This window comes from Oncorhynchus kisutch, linkage group LG17, assembly GCF_002021735.2.
Source record: "Oncorhynchus kisutch isolate 150728-3 linkage group LG17, Okis_V2, whole genome shotgun sequence".
Classification (NCBI taxonomy): Eukaryota; Metazoa; Chordata; class Actinopteri; order Salmoniformes; family Salmonidae; genus Oncorhynchus; species Oncorhynchus kisutch.
In genome coordinates, this window is record NC_034190.2 from 43962649 (window position 1) to 43988859 (window position 26211).

Below are 26211 nucleotides of genomic sequence, written 5' to 3' on the forward strand. Positions count from 1 at the left end.
GTTGTGTTTCTATGATTACCTATCTCTATGTTTTGGCCGGGTATGGTTCTCTATCAGGGACAGCTGTCTATCGTTGTCTCTGATTGGGAACCATACTTAGGTGCCTTTGTTCCCACCTGTCTTGGTGGGAAGTTGACATTCTTTATGGCACTTAGCCTTAAGCTTCACGGTTTTGTTTTGTAGTGTGTATTGTTTTGTCCGGCGTCTTTTTCTTTATTAAAGAACATGTACGCTCACAACGCTGCACCTTGGTCCGCTCCTTTCAACAGCCGTAACAGTGGAGCGATGTTATTTTAGTACAGATAGTCTAATTAACATTCAGCTCATTTAATTTGTTCCCATGTCAGCCACGAGAGCAAAACCCAGTGGAAAGCACTCACGCTTCAGTGACTAAGCATCATGTGACTGCTAGCCTCTACTGACACACACACATTAAATATTTGGAATATAATATTCTTTCTGCCACCACCGAGGTGTCTCAGTGTAGAATGTGATCGGAGGACTAGACATGACAATCATAATATTGATGAACAGCTTCTCACCATTATAACCTTTACAACATTGGCCTCTTTGCTGGTCTGTAGGTCTCGTATACAGTAAACCCTGAGTGTACAATACATTAGGAACACCTGCTCTTTCCATGACAAAGACTGACCAGGTGAATCAGCTTGAAATCTATGTTCCCTTATTGTTGTCACTTAAATCCACTTCAATCAGTGTAGATGAAGGGTCGGAGGAGGATTTTTAATTGAGACATGGTTTGTGTATGTGTGCCATTCATAAAGTGAACGGGCAAGACAAAATATTTACAGTTAATTCGGGAGTATTCAGACCCCTGGACTTTTTCCACATATTGCTATGTTAGACTTTTTCTAAAATGTATACAAATTGTTTTTGCTCATCAATCTACACACAATACCCCGTAATGACAAAAACAGTTTTTTAGACATTTTTGCTAATTTCTTAAAAATAAAAACAGAAATAACTTATTTACATAAGTATTCAGATGCTTTGCTATGAGACTCGAAATTGAACTCAGGTGCATCCTGATTCCATTGATCATCCTTGAGATGTTTCCACATCTTGGTTGGACTGCACCTGTGGTCAATTCTATTGATTGGTCATGATTTGGGAAGGCACACGCCAGTCTATATAAAGGTACCACAGTTGACAGTGCATCTCAGAGCAAAAACCATAAGGTCAAAGAAATTGTCCGTTGAGGTCAGAGACAGGATTGTGTCGAGGCAAAGATCTTGGGAAGGGTATCAAAACATGTCTGCAGCATTGAAGGTCCCCAAGAACACAGTGGCCTCCATCATTCTTAAATGGAAGAAGTTTGGAACCACCAAGTATGTACCTAGAGCTGGCCGCCCGGCCAAACTGAGCAATTGGGGACAAGGCCTTGGTCAGGGAGGTTACCAAGAACCCAATGGTCACTCTGACAGAGCTCCAGAGTTCCTCTGTGGAGATGGGAGAACCTTCCAGAAGGACAACCATCTCTGCAGCACTCCAATCACACCAATCAGGCCTTTATGGTAGAGTGGCCAGACAGAAGCCAGCCTTAGCAAAAGACACATGACAGCCCGCTTGGAGTATGCCAAAAGGCACCTAAAGGACAATCAGACTATGTGAAACAAGATTCTCTGGTCTGATGAAACCAAGATTGAACTCTTTGGCCTGAATGCCAAGAGTCACGTCTGGAGGAAACCCTACGGTGAAGCATGGTGGTGGCGGCATCTCTGCTGTGGGGATGTTTTTCAGCAGCAGGGACTTGGAGAATAGTCAGGACCGAGGGAAAGATTAACGAAGCAAAGTACAGAGAGATCCTTGATGAAAACCTTCTACAGAGCACTCAGGAATTCAGACTGGGGTGAAGGTTCACCTTTCAACATGACAACGACCCTAAGCACACAGCCAAGACAATGCAGGAGTGGCTTCGGGACAAGTCTCAATGTCCTCGAGTGGCCCGGACTTGAACCCGATTGAACATCTCTGGAGAGAACTGAAAATAGCTGCGCAGCGACGCTCTCCATCCAGCCTGACAGAGCTTGAGAGGATCTGCAAAGAAGAATGGGAGAAACTACCGAAATACAGGTGTGCCAAGCTTGTAGCGTCATACTCAAGAAGACTCAAGGCTTTAATCACTCCCAAAGGCGCTTTAGCAATGTACTGATTGAAGGGTCTGAATATTTATGTAAATGTGATATCAGTTTTTAATTTAATTTTATGAAAATCAATTTTTGCTTTGTCATTATGAGGTAATGTGTGTAGATTGGGGATTTTTTTGTTTGTTATCCATTTTAGAATAAGGCTGTAATGTAACAAAATGTGTAAAAAGTCCAAGGGTCTGAATACTTTCCGAATGCACTGTAAGTGTCCTTTGAACAGGGTATGGTAGTAGGTGCCAGGTACACTGGTTTGAGTGTATCAAGAACTACAACACTGCTGGGTTTTTCACGCTCATCAGTTTCCCGGGTATATCAAGAATGGTCCACCACCCAAAGCACATCCAGCCTACCTTACACAACTGTGAGAAGTATTGGAGTCAACATGGGCTAGCATCCCTGTGGAACGCTTTTGACACCTTGTAGAGTCCATGCCCCGACGAATTGACGCTGTTCTGATGGCAAAAGAGGGTCCAACTAAATATTAGGAAGGTCTTCCTAATGTTTTTTTACACTCAGCGTATATCTATGTTGAGATGAGAACGTATGACCGTGTTTGATTAACTGATGCGGATGTGTGTGTCCTGCATCACTGTAGCAATTGTCAGTAGCCCAGAGGTGTAGCAGAGCAGTACATCTATTTAAATAGCATCTAAATGAGCTTCATGTTGACACACAATGTCACATGAGAGACACCATGTGCAACATCTCTCTCTCTCTCTGTCTGACTGGAGTATGTTTAGCACTACTTCTTAGCACCCGTTCTTCTTGTCCATCGCAATAGCAACGATTTACATGAATATAGCTTGTGTTACAAATATGCTACAAAGGTGCCAAACAGTGTTCATGACAGGGCAAAGATGAAAATACACAACAATGTTTTCAAGCCATCAGGACATGAGATGTTGTTTTGAGAGTATCGTTATGAGTAGGGCCAGGAGTTTTTTCAAAGTATGTGACCCAACCCAGAGTTATACCTGGCTAAGTGACATGGTCAGGAAAACTGCTGGCCCTACTCATCAACCAACATTTTCAATTGTTAATCCATCCTCCTGTCTGCACAGGAGTGACCAGCTGAATGTGGGAGACTACATCAAGTCAGTGAACGGCATCAACCTGTCCAAGCTCCGCCACGAGGAGATCATCAGCCTGCTGAAGAACATAGGAGAGCGTGTGGTTCTGGAAGTGGATTACGAACTACCTCCTTTTGGTACGAGCACTTCTAGTGTGTATGCCTGCCTCTGGGCTGCTGTTAGTAGTTATGTTATGTCCATGTCTTTGCATTTCAAATTACATATATGATATTGCAGATCAGGTCAACATATCTTGCTTTTGTTCTTGGCTGAAAAGCCTCCAGTTCTCTCTGTTGTTGTATTCTTACCATCGGACGTTATTCCAGTACAGTACTAGCTCATCTATTTCTGGACTGTGACCCAAAAATAATAATAATAACAAATAATTGATTATCCCATTGGAGGCTGGTGTAATGCTCCGGGTGTCGTGGGTGTGGAGTTCAATGCTGTGCGTCTTTTAATAGCGCCTAACACACCACAGGGTGCTCACAAACGTTCCCAAACACAGGGAATCAAAATGTACAATGGAACAAATCACGACCAGGCACAAAACACGTACCTCTACAACAGAGCCGAAGGTTACATAGAAATAATCTCGCACAACAACCAGGCGGGCCGGCTGTCTAATAAAGACAAACGAATTAACCCTACACAGGTGCTACCACTAAACATACAAGGAGGGGGAGGAAAAACAATCAGTGGCAGCTAATAGGCCGGTGACGACGACCGCCGAGCGCCACCCGCCCGGGAAAAGGAAACACCCTCGGTCGGACTCGTGACAGTACCCCCCCCCCCCTGACGCGCGGCTCCCGCAGCGCGCCGACACAGGCCTCGAGGTCGCCCCGGAGGACGAGGTGCAGGGCGATCCGGATGGAGGCGATGGAAATCCCTCAACATGGAGGGATCCAAGATGTCCCCCACCGGTACCCAGCACCTCTCCTCCGGACCGTACCCCTCCCAGTCCACGAGGTACTGCAGGCCCCTCACCCGGCGTCTTGAGTCCAGAATGGCCCGGATCGTGTACGCCGGGGTCCCCTCGATGTCCAGAGGGGGGGGAGGGACCTCCGGTACCTCACTGTCCTGCAGGGGACCAGCCACCACCGGCCTGAGGAGAGACACATGAAACGAGGGGTTAATACGATAATAGGAAGGGAGTTGTAATCGCTAACACACCTCGTTTATTCTCCTCAGGACTTTAAAGGGCCCTACACACTGCGGACCCAGCTTCCGGCAGGGCAAGCGGAGAGGTAGGTTTCGGGTCGAGAGCCAGACCCTGTCCCCCGGTACAAACACGGGGGCCTCACTGCGGTGGCGGTCAGCACTCCTCTTCTGCCGTCCACTCGCTTGTCGTAGAGAGTCCTGGACGGCCCTCCAGGTCTCCTTGGAGCGCTGTACCCATTCCTCCACCGCAGGAGCCTCGGTCTGGCTCGGATGCCATGGTGCCAGGACCGGCTGGTACCCCAACACACACTGAAAAGGGGACACGTTAGTAGAGGAGTGGCGTAGTGAGTTCTGAGCCATTTCAGCCCAGGGAATGTATCGTGCCCACTCCCCTGGCCGATCCTGGCAATACGACCGCAGAAACCTACCCACCTCCTGGTTCACTCTCTCCACCTGCCCATTACTCTCGGGGTGATAACCGGAGGTCAGGCTGACGGAGACCCCCAAGCGTTCCATGAACGCTCTCCATACCCGAGACGTGAATTGGGGGCCCCGATCAGAAACGATGTCCTCCGGCACCCCGTAGTGCCGAAAGACATGGGTGAATAACGCCTCCGCAGTCTGTAGGGCTGTAGGGATACCGGGCAACGGGAGGAGACGGCAGGACTTAGAGAACCGATCCACAATCACTAGAACCGTGGTGTTCCCCTGAGACGGCGGAAGATCGGTCAGGAAATCTATGGACAGATGTGACCATGGCCGCTGTGGAACGGGGAGGGGTTGTAGCTTCCCTCTAGGAAGGTGCCTAGGAGCCTTACTCTGAGCGCACACTGAACAGGAGGAGACATAACCCTTAATGTCCTTAGCCAACGTAGGCCACCAATACCTCCCCCGAAGGCTCCCCACTGTCCTCGTCACCCCAGGGTGACCCGAGGAGGGTAGGACGTGAGCCCACCGAATCAGTTTGTCCCGAACACCAAGCGGCACGTACCTTCGCCCCGCTGGACACTGAGGAGGCGCGGGTTCAGCCCGTAACGCCCGCTCGATGTCCGAGTCCACCTCCCATACCACTGGGGCTACCAACTTTGAGGCGGGAAGGATGGGAGTTGGTTCGGTGGACCCATCCTCCGTGTCATAAAGGCGGGACAGTGCGTCAGCCTTTACGTTCTGGGAGCCCGGTCTATAAGACAAAGTAAACCGGAACCGGGTGAAGAAGATGGCCCACCTTGCCTGACGTGGGTTAAGTCTCCTAGCTGCCCGAATATACTCCAGATTCTGGTGGTCGGTCCAGATGGGAAAGGGGTGCTTAGCCCCCTCAAGCCAGTGTCTCCACACCTTCAGAGCCTTAACCACCGCTAGCAACTCCCGGTCCCCCACATCATAGTTACGCTCCGCTGGGCTGAGCTTCCTTGAGAAGAAAGCGCAGGGGCGGAGTTTTGGTGGCGTACCCGAGCGCTGTGATAGCACGGCACCCACCCCAGCCTCGGACACGTCCACCTCCACTATGAATGCTAGAGAGGGGTCCGGATGCGCCAACACGGGCGCATCAGTGAACAGCGCCTTCAACTTGTTGAATGCTCCGTCCGCCTCTGCTGACCACTGCAAACGCACCGGGCCCCCCTTCAGCAGTGAGGTAATGGGAGCCGCTACCTGGCCAAAACCCCGGATAAACCTCCGGTAGTAGTTGGCAAAACCCAAAAACCGCTGCACCTCCTTTACCGTGGTCGGAGTCGGCCAATTACGCACGGCACTAATGCGGTCACCCTCCATCACTACCCCCGAGGTGGAAATGCGATATCCCAGAAAAGAGACGGCTCGTTTAGAGAACGCGCATTTCTCAGCCTTGACGTATAGGTCATGCTCCAGCAGTCTACCAAGCACTTTGCGCACCAGAGACACATGCGCGGTGTGAGTGGCCGAGTAGATCAGAATGTCATCGATATAAACAACCACTCCCTGCCCGCACAGGTCCCTGAGAATCTCGTCTACAAAGGATTGAAAAACGGCTGGAGCATTTTTTAACCCATACGGCATGACGAGGTACTCATAGTGGCCTGATGTAGTACTAAATGCGGTTTTCCACTTGTCTCCCTTCCGAATACGCACCAGACTATACGCGCTCCTGAGATCCAGTTTTGTGAAGAACTGCGCTCCGTGGAACGATTCCACCGCCGTAGCGATGAGAGGTAGAGGGTAACTATACCCCACTGTGATGGCGTTTAGACCTCTATAATCGATACACGGACGCAAACCTCCCTCCTTTTTCCTCACAAAAAAGAAACTCGAGGAGACAGGTGAAATGGAGGGCCGAATGTACCCCTGTCCCAGCGACTCCGTGACATATGTCTCCATTGCCAACGTCTCCTCCTGGGACAGCGGGTACACGTGACTCTTGGGAAGCGCAGCGTCTACCTGGAGATCTATCGTACAATCCCTTCCCGGTCGATAAGGTGGTAATTTAGTCGCTTTCACTTTACTGAAAGCGATTGCCAAATCGGCATACTCGGGGGGAATGCACACCGTGGAACCCTGGTCTGGACTCTCCACCGACGTGGCACCGATGGAAACTCCCAAACACCTTCCAGAACACTCCTCTGACCACCCCTGGAGAACCCCCTGTCTCCACGAAATTTTAGGATTGTGCCGGGCCAACCAGGGAGTCCCCAGCACCACTGGAAACGCAGGCGAATCAATAATAAAGAAACTGATACGCTCCCTATGATTCCCCTGCGTCACCATGTCCAGTGGGACCGTGGTCTCCCTGACCATCCCTGACCCTAATGGCCGGCTATCTAGGGAGTGCACGGGGAAAGGAGAATCTATCGGCACCAGCGGGACCCCTAACTTAAGGGCGAGTCCGCGATCCATAAAGTTCCCAGCTGCGCCTGAATCGACTAGCGCCCTATGCTGGGAAGAGGGAAAAAAGTGAAGGAAAAAGGTTAAGACAAACATGTGGCCAACAAGGGGTTCTGGGTGAGTTTGATGCTGACTCACCTGGGGTGACCGAGAAGCGTTCCGCCTGCCATCTCTACTCCCAGACGGACCCCCCCAGCACCGATCAGACGTGTGTCCTCTCCGACCACAGTTGGTGCAGGGAAGGCCTCCTCCTCCGGTACCCCTCGGCGCAGCCCCTCCCAACTCCATCGGAATGGGAGCGGAGGGGCTGGGTGGTGGAACGCACAGGACCCTCTCTGAACGCCCGCGGGCAGCCAGCAGATTATCCAGTCGAATGGACATGTCAATCAGCTGATCCAGTGACAGAGTGGTGTCCCGACACGCTAACTCCCGGCGGACGTCCTCTCGGAGACTACACCTGTAGTGGTCCATGAGGGCCCTGTCGTTCCACCCAGATCCGGCTGCCAAGGTCCGGAACTCCAGCGCGTAATCCTGGGCGCTCCTCCTCTCCTGCCTGAGATGAAATAGTCGTTCTCCCACCGCTCGGCCGTCTAGAGGGTGATCAAACACGGCACGGAAGCGGCGGGAAAACTCTGGGTAGTGCTCCAGCGCTGAGTCTGGGCCATTCCAGACTGCGTTCGCCCACTCCAGAGCACGACCCGTGAGGCAGGAGATGAGGACACTCACCCTCTCTGCTCCTGAGGGAGTGGGTCTGATGGTGGCCAGGTATAGCTCCAGCTGAAGCAGAAACCCCTGGCAACCCGCCGCAGCTCCATCATAAGCCTTCGGTAGCGTCAGACGGAGGGTGCTGGAGTCGGGAGATGGAGAGTCCGGAACCGTGGGTGCCGAAGGTGGAGAGAGGAGACCACTCCTCTCCCATCTGTCCATTCTCTCCATCACTTGATCCATCGCGGATCCGATCCGATGGAGGACGGTGGTGTGGTGGAGAACCCGTTCCTCCATCGATGGGAGAGGGTTGGCTGCTGCTCCTGCTGACTCCATTCAATTGATAGGTGCGGGATTCTGTAATGCTCCGGGTGTCGTGGGTGTGGAGGCAAATGCAGGAGACAGAGAGTTCAATGCTGTGCGTCTTTTAATAGCGCCTAACACACCACAGGGTGCTCACAAAAGTAACGTTCCCAAACACAGGGAATCAAAATGTACAATGGAACAAATCACGACCAGGCACAAAACACGTACCTCTACAACAGAGCCGAAGGTTACATAGAAATAATCCCGCACAACAACCAGGCGGGCCGGCTGTCTAATAAAGACAAACGAATTAACCCTACACAGGTGCTACCACTAAACATACAAGGAGGGGGAGGAAAAACAATCAGTGGCAGCTAACGACCGCCGAGCGCCACCCACCCGGGAAAAGGAAACACCCTCGGTCGGACTCGTGACAGCTGGTGTCATTTTCAATTGGAGGACGTGCTCATTATAATGGCCAAAATGGAACGTGGGATGGGTTTTATGTCTTCGATAAATTTCAATTTATTCTAGCTATGAGCCGTCCTCCCTTCACCAAACTCCACCGGATGATCCAGTGGTGACTTATAAGGATTCAACCTCCAAAACAGCTACCCAGCAATAGGTTGTACCTTTGGCAGTGAGTGGGTTGCAGTTAACACTATCTTACAATGTTCCATTATTTTAAAGGTGGATAAAACCTTCATGCCACTGTGTTTTTGTGTCCTAAGATGGTGTTGGTCTGAATCTGTTATTGTGTCTAAACTCTGAACTTCTTTCCCTCTCTGTTTTCAGTCCAGAACACTCCCACAAGTGTTATAGCTAAGACTATAGAGGTGTGCCTATACAAGGAGGGCAACAGCTTTGGATTCGTCATGAGAGGTGGGCATCATCAAGTCTGTTAGAATGTGTATTAAAGGGTGGGAAAGGATGAAAGATTGCGCTAGAGCTGGTTTGTGTTCTGTTGTTCTAGGAGGGTTCCATGAAGACTGGCACAGGTCTCGTCCTCTGGTAGTGACCTACGTACGGCATGGGGGTCCAGCTGATCGGTAAAGACATGCAGAAGAGATAAGACTGTGTGCGTGCACACATGCTTATACCCTCATGAGTATTTCACATTAGTAAGCGCAAGGATGTTTCTATCATTTTGGGGGCTCTAAGCAAGATTTTGTTGGGGGCCTCTCACAACTCACTGGCAATTTAGGGGTTCCCCTCTTGGTGGCGCAGAGAAAAAGGTGAAGCTTTAAAGGGCATTTTCTGCAATTCTACACATTTAGCCATTTTAGCAGTTTTAAAACACATTTCATGTGATTCACATTTCAAATAAACGTTTACTTACGGGCCCTTTCCAACAGTGCAGAGAAAACAATTATACAAACAATAACACAAGGAATAAATGCACGAGTAACAATAACTTGGCTATATACAGTTTAAGTCAGAAGTGTATGTAAACTTTACAGTTTACACCTGTTGTTTACCAAGCATTTGAGAAATAATATTTTGGAGTCATTAACACTCATTTTTCAACCACTCCACACATTTCTTGTCAACAAACTATAGTTTTGGCAAGTCGGTTAGGACATCTACTTTGTGCATGGCACAAGTAATTTTTCCAACAATTGTTTATTTCACTTATAATTCACTGTATCACAATTCCAGTGGGTCAGAAGTTTACATACACTAAGTTTACTGTGCCTTTAAACAGCTTGGAAAATTCCAGATGTCTTTAGAAGCTTCTGATAGGCTAATTGACATCATTTGATTCAAATGAGGTGTACCTGTTGATGTATTTCAAGGCCTACCTTCAAACTCAGTGCTCCTTTGCTTGACATCATGGGAAAATCAAAAGAAATCAGCCCAAACATTGTAGACCTCCACAAGTCATCCTTGGGATTAATTTCCAAACGCCTGAACAAACAATAGTATGCAAGTAATAACACCATGGGACCATGCAGCCGTCACACCGCTCAGGAAAGAGACGCGTTCTGTCTCCTAGAGTTGAACTTACCTTGGTGTGAAAAGTGAAAATCAATCCCCGAACAACAGCAAAGGACATTGTGAAGATGATGGAGGAAACCGGTACAAAGTATCTATATCTACAGTAAAACGAGTCCTACTATTCTGACCTTTCACATTCTTAAAATAAAGTGGTGATCCTAACTGACCTAAAACAGGGATTTTATTTTATTTTATAAGGATTAAATGTCAGGAATTGTGAAAAACTGAGTTTAAATGTATTTGGCTAAGGTGTATGTAAACCTCTGACTTCAACTGTACACTGTGTACCAGTACCGAGTCGATGTGCAGGGGTACGAGTTAATTGAGGTAGATATGTGTGTATATATATAGGTAGGGGTAAAGTGAATAGGCAACAGGATAGATAATAAGCAGTAGGAGCAGCGTATGTGATGAGTCAAAATAATTAGTGAAAAGGGGAGCATCAATTCAAATAGTCTGAGTAGCTATTTGGTTAACTATTTTGTCTCATGGCTTGGGGGTAGAAGCTGTTCATGATCCTGTTGGTTCCAGACTTGGTGCAATCTTTGGGGTCTTTCTCTGATACTGGCTGATATAGAGGTCATTGATGGCAGGGAGCTTGACCCCAGTGATGTACTGGGCCGTACGCACTACCCTCTGTAGTGCCTTGTGATCGGATGCCAAGCAGTTGCCATACCAAGGGGTGGCTATCCAGTTAAGATGCTCTCAATGGTGCATCTGTTTAACTTTTTGAGGATATGAGTTGAGTTTGAGTTTATTTTTTATTTTTACAGGGACAGTGCACATTAATCAACGTTTCAGTAAAAGTGCCGGTTTTAGCCAGCCGGCTAATTTTCAACCGCAGTCCCTGGGCAGGTTATTAAAAACAATTACAATATAGACAATAGCAACATAGAACAAGCAAGACATAGCAACATAGGACAAGCAAGACATAGCATACAGACAGAGCAACATAGGACAAGCTAGACGTAGCATACAGACAGAGCAGCATAGAACAAAAAGCAGCTAGTCAAAATTTATAAAAGCAACAAAGTGTTTCCACACCTCACAAGCTACAGACAACATGGAGAGCGGCAACACACAGCTAGGGACCATGTTCACAAATCTGATTGACCTTTAGCCATATGAAAGTCCATAACAAATATTTTCAGCCTCCTGAGGGGGAATAGGCGTTGTCTTTGGCATCATTAAACTGAAGACTGTTTAGTTTATCAAATCAATTCTCTGTAATTATTATTATTATGTGATTAACTAATCAGGTAGATGTAATTAACTAGGAAGTCGGGGCACCAAGGAAAATATTCAGATTACAAAGTTATAATTTTCCTTCTAATTAATGAATTATCCTTTACCTCACGTTAGTCTCATTCCAAACGTCGTAAATTGTTAGTTATCTGCACGAACTATGAGTCATCCATACATCAATTCTCAATCATTTATTTATTTATTTATTAACTAACTAAATAAACACAGAAATGCACAAACAAATAAAGGAAATGATAACGGAGTTTCCCTAGATAATTATTACAATTGAAATGCTTTGCACATGAACTCATTTGTGAAAGTTTGTCCGCCCTCTCTCTCTCTGCCGTGGTTAGAATGGATATTTCAGAGTAACATTCAGCAATGTTGTTAGATGAAATAGATGTTTCGGCGGTTGTCGGTCTTTGCGTTCAATCGTACCAAATTCCTAGCTGCAGACTCGTAATTAGTATCAAAGATTAATTTTTTCTGTCTGTATCGTTAGAGTTTAACCACGTGATATGGTTGAGATTCAGCAATCTACTCAAACCTTAACTCCCTCTGTGATGACGTACTGGTCTGAAACCTTAGCCCTCTCGTGGTTATCGAGGTAAGCTGGTCTCTACTCAAACCTTAGCCCTCTCGTAATTGAGAGAAGCATGGTCTGAAGATAAATTCCCAAGGTGGGGTTATATTTGGAAGAACAGAAAAAGGCTGTCCCATGACGCCAGATCAATGTCTGTGCTCATGGGGCGGGCCAATGACTTAGTTAACTTTAAAGGGTTCCCTTTCATTAAACAGTTTAAAATACATTACATAAGTTCACAAAAAGTTTCATCTTTACTCATTCATTTTATACAACAATTAGATGCAAGACTCCTAACTAAGACTCTTGTATAAACAGGGTTATGGTAATGTGGCTGTATCGTCTCTCATGAGTTTCACAAAATGTATCAAAATAGACCAGTTCGTAGCTGGCTACTTCACCGACCATTTATACATTCTCCAGAACATGAATATTGTTCAGTTCTCAAGTTCTGTGACGTGGAAGAAATTCCTTTGTTCTGCTGTGAAACCTTTTCTCTTTCTATACTGTCTGGCCATGAGGAAGAGAGTCTCCTCCAGGAATTTACGACCTGAGATAACAGCAGCCGACTACCTTTACCCCCCCCAAAAAAAGAAAAACAGATTAATCTATAGACACGGACGATTGACTCACCGTTAAAGTTGAGGCTAGTGTTCTGGCTGGAATCCATGCAACACTGGAAAAGTTGTGTGAGGAGGTCAGGGATGGACTGAAACAATAATTCAGGCTGAGAATTTGACTCCTTCCCAGGGCACCCTGTTCACGCAAACCTCCAGAAAGCTAATTTTGTAGGCTAACCCTGTTTGTTGTGTAACAGGTACCAAACTAGTTTTACATTTGGCCACTTTGTTCATCTGGGATGAAAGTGATCCACATTACAAAATACAAACATTTGGAACTGACCAACAAGTAGCCTATCTGAACACTGAGTTCTCAAGGTATGCTATGGCTATGGATGCACCCTCAAAAACTCACTAAGAATACACCAAGCATAGCACATACAAATGTACAAGGCTAGACACACAAAACAATTAGCCTACACTTTTTAAAAAGAGAATGAGATATACAGAGTTAGCTCAAATGTTCAAATGATTATCTTTATGTTCAAGCATATCAAAAGTATCAAAAAACTTCACACACACACATCCACTGAACTTGAGCATAAGCTACAACAATGTAAGTATAATACAAAAGTCGAAAAAGCACTCCTCTACAAAATTGTTTAGATTACAATGTTCACTCACTTGTGTCCATATAGCAAACAGCACAAAAATAAACACTTCTATACACTGAGTCAATGAAATTGAACATTGGCTTCATAACTGCATGTATAATATGAAAGTCCAAAAAACATGCCTCTGTACAAAAGCTTTAACTCACAGCAAATGTTCTTTCACCCTTGTCAGCCTGTCAAGGAGTCATAGCATAGCAACTTCAGAGTAACCAGGAAGTAATTACCACTAGTAAACCAGTAGGCGGCGTGCTAACTCACTGCTCTCTGCCATCTTGTCAATGATGTCATCTTTGTCAAGTCCCATAAGAATCTCCTTCTCTGTTGCCATCAAAAGGAACGCTTCAAGGATCTCTTGAGTGAGGGAGATTCTTTGGCGGTTCTTCATGAATTTCAGGGTGGAGAAGGTCACCTGAGTGATGGATAGGGTAAGGTGGAGCTTGTAGCCCAAATCAATCATGTGATAAGCATCTGTGAGCAGATTGTACTGAGACAGGAGAAGGTAGCAGCATATCGGGCAGTTTTTACATGTGGAACAATTTCTGCTCACCAACTCCAAACTTTCATCAGGATCCTCAAAGCCTTCATCACTGGCGGCGGCGGACCTGGTGTTGTACTCCTCCAATGCTGACTGTTTCAGTCTTTCCCACTGTTGTGCAAGGCTGAATGCCTCAACAGTTGCACGTTCATCAATTTCCAGGAAGCATTTGCTGAGCTCCTTCATGGCTGTCTTTGGAAGGCCCTTTTCTCTGATCTCAGGAAAATGCTTTGGATTCATGCAGGAGACATCTGCACACAGCGCTGCATTTGCTGCATATCGGCAGTGAATACTTTCAACAACAGTGTCCAGTACCACATTGTGGAACTTGATTTTGTAATCCATGTCTGCATTAGCAATGGGCTCGTCTTCTTCCAACTCACCTGGTTTTCTCTTCTTTTTCCTGTTGTTGTTCTCTTCTCTGGGAGAGCAGTCTGAGCTTCGGCATCACAGTCTTGCTGCTCCTCCAGAATGCCATTGGCCCACTCAACAAAGTCATCTGCTGCCCTCTTCACACCCTCAAAGTCTCGGGCACACTTTCTCAGGTTATCCTCCGTTCCCGTCACCAAGTGCGGTGCTGTTACGATATTTTTATTTTATTTATTTTACCTTTATTTAACCAGGTAGGCAAGTTGAGAACAAGTTCTCATTTACGACCTGTCCAAGATAAAGCAAAGCAGTTCGACAGATAAAACGACACAGAGTTACACATGGAGTAAAACAAACATACAGTCAATAATACAGTATAAACAAGTCTATATACGATGTGAGCAAATGAGGTGAGATAAGGGAGGTAAAGGCAAAAAAGGCCATGGTGGCAAAGTAAATACAATATAGCAAGTAAAACACTGGAATGGTAGATTTGCAATGGAAGAATGTGCAAAGTAGAAATAAAAATAATGGGGTGCAAAGGAGCAAAATAAATTAATTAATTAAATACAGTAGGGAAAGAGGTAGTTGTTTGGGCTAAATTATAGGTGAGCTATGTAGAGGTGCAGTAATCTGTGAGCTGCTCTGACAGTTGGTGCTTAAAGCTAGTGAGGGAGATTGTAGTTCTCTGCTGCCAATGACTGGAATGAACTGGAAGGAGAGGCGGCCAAAGAAAGAATTGGTTTTGGGGGTGACTAGAGAGATATACCTGCTGGAGCGTGTGCTACAGGTGGGAGATGCTATAGTGACCAGCGAGCTGAGATAAGGGGGGACTTTACCTAGCAGGGTCTTGTAGATGACATGGAGCCAGTGGGTTTGGCGACGAGTATGAAGCGAGGGCCAGCCAACGAGAGCGTACAGGTCGCAATGGTGGGTAGTATATGGGGCTTTGGTGACAAAACGGATTGCACTGTGATAGACTGCATCCAATTTGTTGAGTAGGGTATTGGAGGCTATTTTGTAAATGACATCGCCAAAGTCGAGGATTGGTAGGATGGTCAGTTTTACAAGGGTATGTTTGGCAGCATGAGTGAAGGATGCTTTGTTGCGAAATAGGAAGCCAATTCTAGATTTAACTTTGGATTGGAGATGTTTGATATGGGTCTGGAAGGAGAGTTTACAGTCTAACCAGACACCTAAGTATTTGTAGTTCTCCACGTAAGTCAGAGCCGTCCAGAGTAGTGATGTTGGACAGGCGGGTAGGTGCATGTAGCGATCGGTTGAAGAGCATGCATTTAGTTTTACTTGTATTTAAGAGCAATTGGAGGCCAAGGAAGGAGAGTTGTATGGCATTGAAGCTTGCCTGGAGGGTTGTTAACACAGTGTCCAAAGAAGGGCCAGAAGTATACAGAATGGTGTCGTCTGCGTAGAGGTGGATCAGAGACTCACCAGCAGCAAGAGCGACCTCATTGATGTATACAGAGAAGAGAGTCGGTCCAAGATTTGAACCCTGTGGCACCCCCATAGAGACTGCCAGAGGTCCGGACAGCAGGCCCTCCGATTTGACACACTGAACTCTATCAGAGAAGTAGTTGGTGAACCAGGCGAGGCAATCATTTGAGAAACCAAGGCTGTCGAGTCTGCCGATGAGGATGTGGTGATTTGACAGAGTCGAAAGCCTTGGCCAGATCAATGAATACGGCTGCACAGTAATGTTTCTTATCGATGGCGGTTAAGATATCATTTAGGACCTTGAGCGTGGCTGAGGTGCACCCATGACCAGCTCTGAAACCAGATTGCATAGCAGAGAAGGTATGGTGATATTCGAAATGGTCGGTAATCTATTTGTTGACTTGGCTTTCGAAGACCTTAGAAAGGCATGGTAGGATAGATATAGGTCTGTAGCAGTTTGGGTCAAGAGTGTCCCTCCCTTTGAAGAGGGGGATGACCGCAGCTGCTTTCCAATCTTTGGGAATCTCAGACGACACGAAAGAGAGGTTGAACAGGCTAGTAATAGGGGTGGCAACAATTTCGGCAGATAATTTTAGAAAGAAAGGGTCCAGATTGTCTAGCCCGGCTGATTTGTAGGGGTCCCGATTTTGCAGCTCATTCAGAACATCAGCTGAACGGATTTGGGAGAAGGAGAAATGGGGAAGGCTTGGGCGAGTTGCTGTGGCGGGTGCAGTGCTGTTGACCGGGGTAGGAGTAGCCAGGTGGAAAGCATAGCCAGCCGTAGAAAAATGCTTATTGAAATTCTCAATTATGGTGGATTTATCAGTGGTGACAGTGTTTCCTATCTTCAGTGCAGTGGGCAGCTGGGAGGAGGTGTTCTTATTCTCCATGGACTTTACAGTGTGCCAGAACTTTTTTGAGTTAGTGTTGCAGGAAGCAAATTTCAGCTTGAAAAAGCTAGCCTTGGCTTTTCTAACTGCCTGTGTATAATGGTTTCTAGCTTCCCTGAACAGCTGCATATCACGGGGGCTGTTCGATGCTATAATGCAGAACGCCATAGGATGTTTTTGTGTTGGTTAAGGGCAGTCAGGTCTGGGGAGAACCAAGGGCTATATCTGTTCCTGGTTCTAAATCTCTTGAATGGGGCATGTTTATATAAGATGGTTAGGAAGGCATTTAAAAAAAATATCCAGGCATCCTCTACTGACGGGATGAGATCAATATCCTTCCAGGATACCCCGGCCAGGTCGATTAGAAAGGCCTGCTCGCTGAAGTGTTTCAGGGAGCGTTTTACAGTGATGAGTGGAGGTCGTTTGACCGCTGACCCATTACGGATGCAGGCAATGAGGCAGTGATCGCTGAGATCTTGGTTGAAAACAGCAGAGGTGTATTTAGAGGGCAAGTTGGTTAGGATGATATCTATGAGGGTGCCCGTGTTTAAGGCTTTGGGGAGGTACCTGGTAGGTTCATTGATAATTTGTGTGAGGTTGAGGGCATCAAGTTTAGATTGTAGGATGGCTGGGGTGTTAAGCATGTTCCAGTTTAGGTCGCCTAGCAGCACAAGCTCTGAAGATAGATGGGGGGCAATCAGTTCACATATGGTGTCCAGAGCACAGCTGGGGGCAGAGGGTGGTTTATAGCAGGCGGCAACGGTGAGAGACTTGTTTTTAGAGAGGTGGATTTTTAAAGTAGAAGTTCAAATTGTTTTTTTGGCTTTCTCTATGGGTCTTGCTTCTCTCATGTTCCTGTACTCTCTGATGGGCATGTTTCCAGGCCTGCATGCCTCCTTTGACAAATGCCCTATCACTGGTTGAAGGTTTTGCAAATGCAAGACATACTGAGCAGAACATGGTGTGAGTTACTTCCATGCCACTTGTTTGCAAGTATTTAGAGAGAGGGGACGTCTGCTCAAAAATGCTGAGAAAAACCTCAGCTGTAAGTATGGTTTCATACTTTAGGAGAGCATCCTTGTACCCTTGGACCTTGCTTCGGATGGCAGGTTTTATGGTCACATCCTGTTCAATTCTTTCCATAGTGATGACCTCATCCGCGTAAAGTGCATGGTCAGGCTTTGCAAAGCTTCCAAATACATTCCTCAAGGCCTTGTCTTTGGCCCACCAGCGTGTTTCACCAATTACATCAAGCCATCTGTGTCTCCTGTCCTCACTGGTTTCCTCCCATAGCTTCCTGTGCTTGTAGGAATCTCGAACGAACACTGTAATGTCATTCAGTAGTGAGGAAAGGGATTCACTTGCCATAACAACCCCAGTGGTGTAGGTTAGCACAAGGTTGAGGACATGTGAGTAACACCTTATGTGTACTTGGTTAGGAGACTCTCCTGTGAGCGACGCAGAGAAGCCCCTGTACAGTCCCTGCATATTAGCTGCTCCGTCTGTTGCATTACCAACACACTGTTTGATATCTATGTCCATCTTCAAGGGTCTGTTTCACAAGGTCCACAAAGTACTGTCCAGTTGATGACTCACAATTACCGCAATGAGTCTCACATGGACAACATCAGTGACATATCACAGACCTACTGCACACTGGTCTTTGGATGTTAAATCCTGTGTTATGTCCATTTGTATTGAGAACATCCCTGCCTTTCTCAATGCAACAGCAATTGTCTGCTGAATCAACATTCTGATGACTTCAATTACTTTATTTGCTGTTGTTTTGGATGTTACCAAGGACCCTCTTCCTTTACTTCCCATCTGCTTCTTGCTCTTCTCAATGCAATCACTAACATGCTCTTGTAGGCAGACGTCATATTTGCTTAGCAACAATATAAGCTCAAGATATTTGCCATGATTGAAGGCCATGTTTTCAAGTTATATGCAGTTTTGTGTCTGTGTTCTCTGTAGCTAAACCCACATTTACCAAGAACTTTAAATACATCAATCACACGTTCCATAACTTGTTTCCTCTTTCTGGCCTGGTCTCGTTGAACTGACATTTGCTTATCACTCAGAAGGGTACGGATGTCTGCTTTGCTGGCTCTGAGGAAAAAGGCTTCTGAACTTTCTCTATGGGTCTTGCTTCTCTCATGTTCCTGTACTCTCTGATGGGCATGTTTCCAGGCCTGCATGCCTCCTTTGACAAATGCCCTATCACTGGTTGAAGGTTTTGCAAATGCAAGACATACTGAGCAGAACAAGGTGTGAGTTACTTCATTATATGTCAGTCTGTTTGTGACGTCTTTGGAGTGGAATACATTGGGAATAACTCTTTTGAGGAGTTTGTTTTGGGTGGTACTGAACAAATAAGTCAAAGTCCTTGGACTGAGGACAGGAAAAATAATCAAATGTAGTTTCAGTGCTTTCACTGTCCCTTTCTATTTCCCTGTACTGGGCTCTGAAACTCTCTCTCTCTCTCTCTGCACATCTGGTTGCTCTGCAGAATGAGATTAACATTGTAGATAACCTCAATTTAAACTTGTATTACTTGTGCAGTCATTGATTGTATGTCCCCAATTACAGTCCTACTGATAATCTCATAAATAAAGCACATATTAATCTGAAATCATAGCCTACATGTTTAGGTTTGTGCTCTGAAGTTGTACCTGAAGGTTCCTGCTCTGAGTCTGACTCTGATATGACCACCATCTCCAGTTCTGTAGGAGCACCTGAAGCTCTAGTGCTGCTGCTGCTTCCTTCTCCACCTCTCTAGTGCTGCTGCTGCTTCCTTCTCCACCTCTCTAGTGCTGCTGCTGCTTCCTTCTCCACCTCTCTAGTGCTGCTGCTGCTTCCTTCTCCACCTCTCTAGTGCTGCTGCTGCTTCCTTCTCCACCTTTCTAGTGTTGCTGCTGCTTCCTTCTCACCTCTCTAGTGCTGCTGCTGCTTCCTTCTCCACCTTTCTAGTGCTGCTGCTGCTTCCTTCTCCACCTTTCTAGTGCTGCTGCTGCTTCCTTCTCCACCTCTCTAGTGCTGCTGCTGTTTCCTTCTCCACCTCTCTAGTGCTGCTGCTGCTTCCTTCTCCACCTTTCTAGTGCTGCTACTGCTTCCTTCTCCACCTTTCTAGTGCTGCTGCTGCTTCCTTCTCCACCTCTCTAGTGCTGCTGCTGCTTCCTTCTCCACCTTTCTAGTGCTACTACTGCTTCCTTCTCCACCTTTCTAGTGCTGCTGCTGCTTCCTTCTCCACATCTCTACTGCTGCTGCTGCTTCCTTCTCCACCTCTCTAATGCTGCTGCTGCTTCCTTCTCCACCTCTCTAATGCTGCTGCTGCTTCCTTCTCCACCTCTCTAATGCTGCTGCTGCTTCCTTCTCCACCTCTCTAGTGCTGCTGCTGCTTCCTTCTCCACCTCTCTAGTGCTGCTGCTGCTTCCTTCTCCACCTCTCTAGTGCTGCTTCCTTCTCCACCTCTCTAGTGCTGCTGCTTCCTTCTCCACATCTCTAGTGCTGCTGCTGCTTCCTTCTCCACCTTTCTAGTGCTGCTGCTGCTTCCTTTGTAAAGAAAAGACTCTATTATCATACTCACTATCATTAGTGTATCAGTAGGATACATTAATACAGCTCTGGAAAAAATTAAGAATGGTCTCTTAATTTGGACTGGTCTCTTAATTTGGACTGGTCTCTTAATTTTTCCCAGAGCTGTATATTATTGTAGTGACTTCTAATGCTGGTACTAATGGTGCTAATGATCTTTGTCATTGCCTGTGCTGTGTCACACTCTCTTGTCGAACAGTTTTATAATTTAATATGTTTATTGTTTGTCTATCTTTTTTATTTATTTGTCTATAAGTTTATACAGTGGGGCAAAAAAGTATTTAGTCAGACACCAATTGTGCAAGTTCTCCCACTTAAAAAGATGAGATAGGCCTGTAATTTTCATCATAGGTACACTTCAACTATGACAGACAAAATGAGAAAACAAATCCAGAAAATCACATTGTAGGATTTTTAATGAATTTATTTGCAAATTATGGTGGAAAATAAGCATTGTATACTAAAAGCGCCATTGCTAAGTTGTTTTAACTACTCATATATAAATGGTTTGTCAGGTACTCCGCAGGAAGGTCTGATTTCTCTATTATTAAAACAAGACCCAGATGGCAAATATAAAGACCCAGTCTGTAACAACAAAAAAATTGGAGGCCCCTTACTCTTCAAAGTTGTGATGCAAAATGCATAGCACCTAGAATTAAAAGGGTTTCACCAGGTATTGTTCATCCTGATCAGACAGGTTTTTTACAGGTTTTTTACATTTTTTAAATAATAGAACATCATGAAACATCTAAGAAGCCAGGCCTGATATTTATGGCGGATTTTGAAAAGGCATTTGATAAAGTAAGATTGGATTTTATTTATAAATGCCTGGATTTTTAAAAATGTCGGTGATTCTCTTATAAAATGGGTAAAAAATAATGTATAGCAGCCCCAGGTGTAAAATAGTAAATAACGGCTACTTCTCAGAGTTTTGAATTGTCAAGAGGAGTTTAACAAGGGTGTCCACTGTCACCATATCTATTCGTTATGGCCATCGAAATGCTACCAATTAAAATCAGATCCAACAACAACATTAGAGGATTAGAAATCCAAGGCTTAAAGCACAGGTGCCAATGACTCAAGTTTTATATTAAGTCCACAAGCTAGATTCCTGCAATGTCTCATTGAAGATCTAGATAACTTTTCGGTGCTCTCTGGAATAAAACCTAATTATGATAAGTATACAATATTACGTATTGGATCTTTAAAAAATACAACTAACATTACTTTGCAGTTTACCTATAAAATGGGCTGATGGTGAAGTAGACATACTTGGTATTCATATCACAAAAGATAAAAAATAAGCTCTCCACAATACATTTCAATAGAAAACTTGTAAAAATAGACATGATCCTGCAACCATGGCGAGGTAAATACCTGTCTATTTATGGAAAAATTGCCCTGATTAACTCCTTAGTCATATCTCAGTCTACTCACTTACTTATGGTGCTGCCTACTCCTGATTATTCGTTTTTCAAATCATATGAGCAAAATATATTTCACTTCATCTGGGACGCTAAACCAGACAAAATAAAGCGTGCCTATCTATATCATGAATATGAATTGGGTGGGTTGAGATTCTTAAATATAAAAGCACTAAACCTCTCTCTAAAAGCTTCACTTATTCAAATGTTTTACTTGAACCCAAAATGGTTCTCAAGTAGATTACTAAGAAAAGCTCATCCATTGTTTAAAAATGGCCTTTTTGCAGACTGCCATGTCTCATTTTCGATTAATTGAAAATTACACTTTTTTCAAAGTGTCACTCCTTTTCAAACAAGCATTGCAGAGCTGGCTACAATTTCATCCCCGTGAAAAGATAGAACAAATATTACAACCAATAATTATGGCTGAACTCAAATGCGCTGGTTGATAAAATACTTGTATTTATGGGAAAGATGTTTGAAAAGGGTATTTTGCACAGTTATAACAATTGTACGGGAAGGTTTGCTCAATTCAAGAGTGCAACCAATTGATTACAGCACTACCCCAAAAAATGGAGGAGGCAGGTGGCAGCGGGAGGAGGTAGGGAACTGGTCTGTCTGTCCTATATAAAGGATCAAATCTGGCAGAGGAATAAAAATAGCATAAATAGGATAGTATACCAGTTTCATTTGAGGACCAGGATGCTAACAACTGTGCCATACACATTGCAAAATAGTTGGGAAGAGATTTCTTATGTACTGATTCCATGGTACAGGGTGTATGAGTTGATATATAAAGCATCGCAACATTCAAGACTTTGTGCTTTTCAGCTAAAATGATTATATAGAATTCTTGTCACCAACACAATGTTGAAAATTTGGGGCATATAATCATCAAAGCTCTGCAGATTTTGTTGTGAGGATAACAGAATCAATAGACCATTTATTTTGGTATTGCCCTCAGGTACCCTGTTTCTGGTCTCAGGTTCAGGAATGGCTGAAAATGCATAGCATTGATCTAAAACTGACCCTAGAAATAGTACTGTTAGGATATCTGGAGAGACCGAGTCAGTAAATTACTAATATACTAATGCTCTTCGTAAAAGATTTTATCTTCAACTCGAAATCTGTGGATCCTATTTAATTAGATGGATTGAAATTGTAAGTTAAACATCACAACATAGTTGAAAGATATGTGTTGCGTTGAAACCCGAGGAGGGTGGCCAGCAGAGATACAGTTGAAGTCGGACGTTTACATACACCTTAGACAAATATATTTAAACTCAGTTTTTCACAATTCCTGACATTTAATCCTTGTATAAATTCACTGTCTTACGTTAGTTAGGATCACCACTTTCTTTAAAAAATGTGAAATGTCAGAATAATAGCAGAGATAATGATTTATTTCAGCTTTCATTTCTTTCATCACATTCCTAGTGGGTCAGAAGTTTACATACACTCAATTAGTATTTGGAAGCATTGCCTTTAAATTGTTTAAGATGGGTCAAACATTTTGGGTAGCGTTCCACAAGCTTCCCACAATAAGTTGGGTGAATTTTGGCCCATTCCTCCTGACAGAGCTGGTTTGAGTCAGGTTTGTAGGCCTCCTTGCTCGCACACGCTTTTTCAGATCTGCCCACAGATTTTCTATAGGATTGAGGTCAGGGTTTTGTGATGGCCACTCCAATATCTTGACTTTGTTGTCCTTAAGCCATTTTGCCACAACTTTTGAAGTATGCTTCAAGTATGCTTCAAGTCCACTTGGAAGACACATTTGCGACCAAGCTTTAACTTCCTGACTGATGTCTTGAGATGTTTCTTCAATATATCCACATAATTTGCCTTTCTCATGACGCCATCTATTTTGTGTGGTACACCAGTCCCTCCTGCAGCAAAGCACCCCCTCAACATGATGCGGCCACCTCCGTGCCTCACAGTTGGGATGGTGTTCTTCGGCTTGCAAGCCTCCCCTTTTTCCTCCAAACACAACGATATGGCCAAACAGTTCTATTTTTGTCTCATCAGACTCATCAGACTCATCTCCAAAAAGTACGATCTTTGTCCCCATGTGCAGTTGCAAACCGTAGTCTGGATTTTTTTATGGTGGTTTTGGAGCAGTGGCTTCTTCCTTGCTGAGTGGCCTTTCAGGTTATGTCGATATAGGACTCGTTTTACTCTGGATATAGATACTTGTGTACCTGTTTCCTCCAGCATCTTCACAAGGTCCTTTGCTGTTGTTCTGGGATTGATTTGCACTTTTCATCACTAAAGTACGTTCATCTCTAGGAGACAGAATGCGTCTCCTTCCTGAGCGGTTTGACAGCTGCGTGGTTCCATGGTGTTTATCTTCTTATGGGCGGGTGGGATGGTAACGTCCCACCTGGCCAACATCCCGTGAAATTGCAGAGTGCAAAATTCAAAATACTAAATTCAAATATTGAACAATCTTGAAAATATATGTGTTATACATCAAAGTAAAGCTTAACTTCTTGTTAATCCAGCCGCTGTGTCAGATTTCAAAAAGGCTTCACGGCGAAAGTATACCATGAGATTTTCTGAGGACAGCGCCCCGCATACAAACACATGAAAATCATTTTTCAACCAGGCAAGTGCGACACAAAAGTCAGAATAGCGATATAATTAATGACTTACCTTTGAAGATCGTCTTCTGATGGTACTCCAAAATGTCCCAGAAACATCACAAATGGTCCGTTTGTTCAATAATGTCCTTCTTTATGTCCCAAACATGTCAATTTATTTGGCACGTTTGATTCAGAAATACACCGGTTTCAACTCGCCCAACATGCCTACAAAGTATCTAATAAGTTACCTGTAAACTTGGTCCAAACATTTCGAACAATGTTCCTAATCCAACCTCCGGTACCCTAAAAGGTAAATAATCGATAAAATTTATGACGGAATAAATTGTTTCTAATACCGGATAAAAACAACATGGAGGGCGTTCCTGTTCACACGCACCAAAACAGTAGAGTCCATCTGGAGTGAGACTTCCAATGAATAGGACTACTTCTTCATTTCTCAAAGAAAAACATAGAACAACTTCTAAAGACTGTTGACATCTAGTGGAAGCCATAGTAACTGCAACCAGTTTCCTAATAATAAGGGTATCGCATAGAAAACCATTGGAAAATCCTAAGACCTACATTTTTCTTTTCCCTGGATGGTTTTTCCTCTGGGTTTTGCCTGCCAAATCAGTTCTGTTATACTCACATACATTATTTTAACAGTTTTAGAAACTTTAGTGTTTTCTATCCATGTATGCATATATTAGCTTCTGGGCCTGAGTAACAGGCAGTTTACTTTGGGCACGCTTTTCATCCGGATGTCAAAATACTTCCCCCTAACCAAGAGAGGTTATACTTGTGTACTATTCTTTGTACAGATGAACATCGTACCTTCAGGCGTTTGGAAATTGATCCCAAGGATGAACCAGATTTGTGGAGGTCTCCAAATTGTTTTCTGAGGTCTTGGCTGATTTCTATTGATTTTCCCATGATGTCAAGCAAAAAGGCACTGAGTTTGAAGGTAAGCCTTGAAATACATCCACAGGTACACCTCCAATTGACTCAAATGATGTCAATTAGCCTATCAGAAGCTTCTAAAGCCATGACATACATTTCTGGAATTTTACAAGCTGTTTAAAAGGCACAGTCAACTTAGTGTATGTAAACTTCTGACCCACTGGTATTGTGATTCAGTGAATTATAAGTTAAATAATCCGTCTGCAAACAATTTTTGGAAAAATTAATTGTGTCATGCACAAAGTAGATGTCCTAACCGACTTGCCAAAACTATAGTTTGTTAACAAGACATTTGTGGAGTGGTTGAAAAATGTGTTCTAATGTCTCCAACCTAAGTGTATGTAAACTTCCGACGTCAACTGTAGATGGGATGAGCTGAGGGTTGGGATGTGGAATTGGAGACGAGTTGAGGTGCTGTACGGAAGATAAAATAATGGTCAAAGCTAAAAGTTTAAAAAAGGCAAAATAAAAAGTATGTTTGAATGACACTGAGGGCAGTGTTTTTACAGCTAATGCCGGTTTGCCTGAGGCTGATGCCGTGCAGGTGTTTGTACACATTTATATACACACACTCTCATTCAAATAAACTTATACAAGAACACACACACATACATGTAATAGTGCCAGACATGCATACAAACATATACTGTACATTTGGCATTGCTGTTCTGATTTTAGTCGTCCTTGATGTCCTTATTTAGATTGTATTTTTTATTTTAACAATTTTTTTGCTTTTGTTGTTTGCTGTTTTCTTCTGTCTTTTTCTTGGTTGTTGGTGCTTTGTAGGGTTCTTGGGGTGGAGAATGGAATTAATTGTATTTTTCTTTTTCTTTTTGGGGGGTGGTGGACTGTGGGAGGCGTCTCGAATGGTTGAGAGGCAGCTATTAGGGAACTGTGGGGGATCTTGGAGGGTTCTGGTTCATGTTTTTTGGCCTGGTGGGAGATCTGTCAACATGTCCTTGAGCAGGGCATTGACCCTGGATGCTTCTGTGTGTCACTCTGAATGGGAGTCTGTTGGATGACTGGTGTGTTGTAGTTGTTGAGCGTCTTCACTGCAACAACATTGTATGTTTCGGATA

At 44.6% G+C, this 26211-nt stretch overlaps 1 protein-coding gene across 6 annotated transcripts in view; it reads left to right on the forward strand.

Moving 5' to 3' along the window:
- The window catches only part of LOC109906953 (glutamate receptor-interacting protein 2), an 82148-nt gene that overhangs the window by 10231 nt on the left and 45706 nt on the right, over window positions 1-26211 (forward strand). For all 6 annotated transcript variants that reach the window (XM_031793877.1, XM_031793878.1, XM_031793879.1 and 3 more), the window contains exons 4-6: window positions 3230-3375; window positions 9062-9148; window positions 9240-9315. In XM_031793877.1, coding sequence (XP_031649737.1) covers window positions 3230-3375; window positions 9062-9148; window positions 9240-9315 — 309 coding nt within the window. The remainder of the gene's footprint in view (window positions 1-3229; window positions 3376-9061; window positions 9149-9239; window positions 9316-26211) is intronic.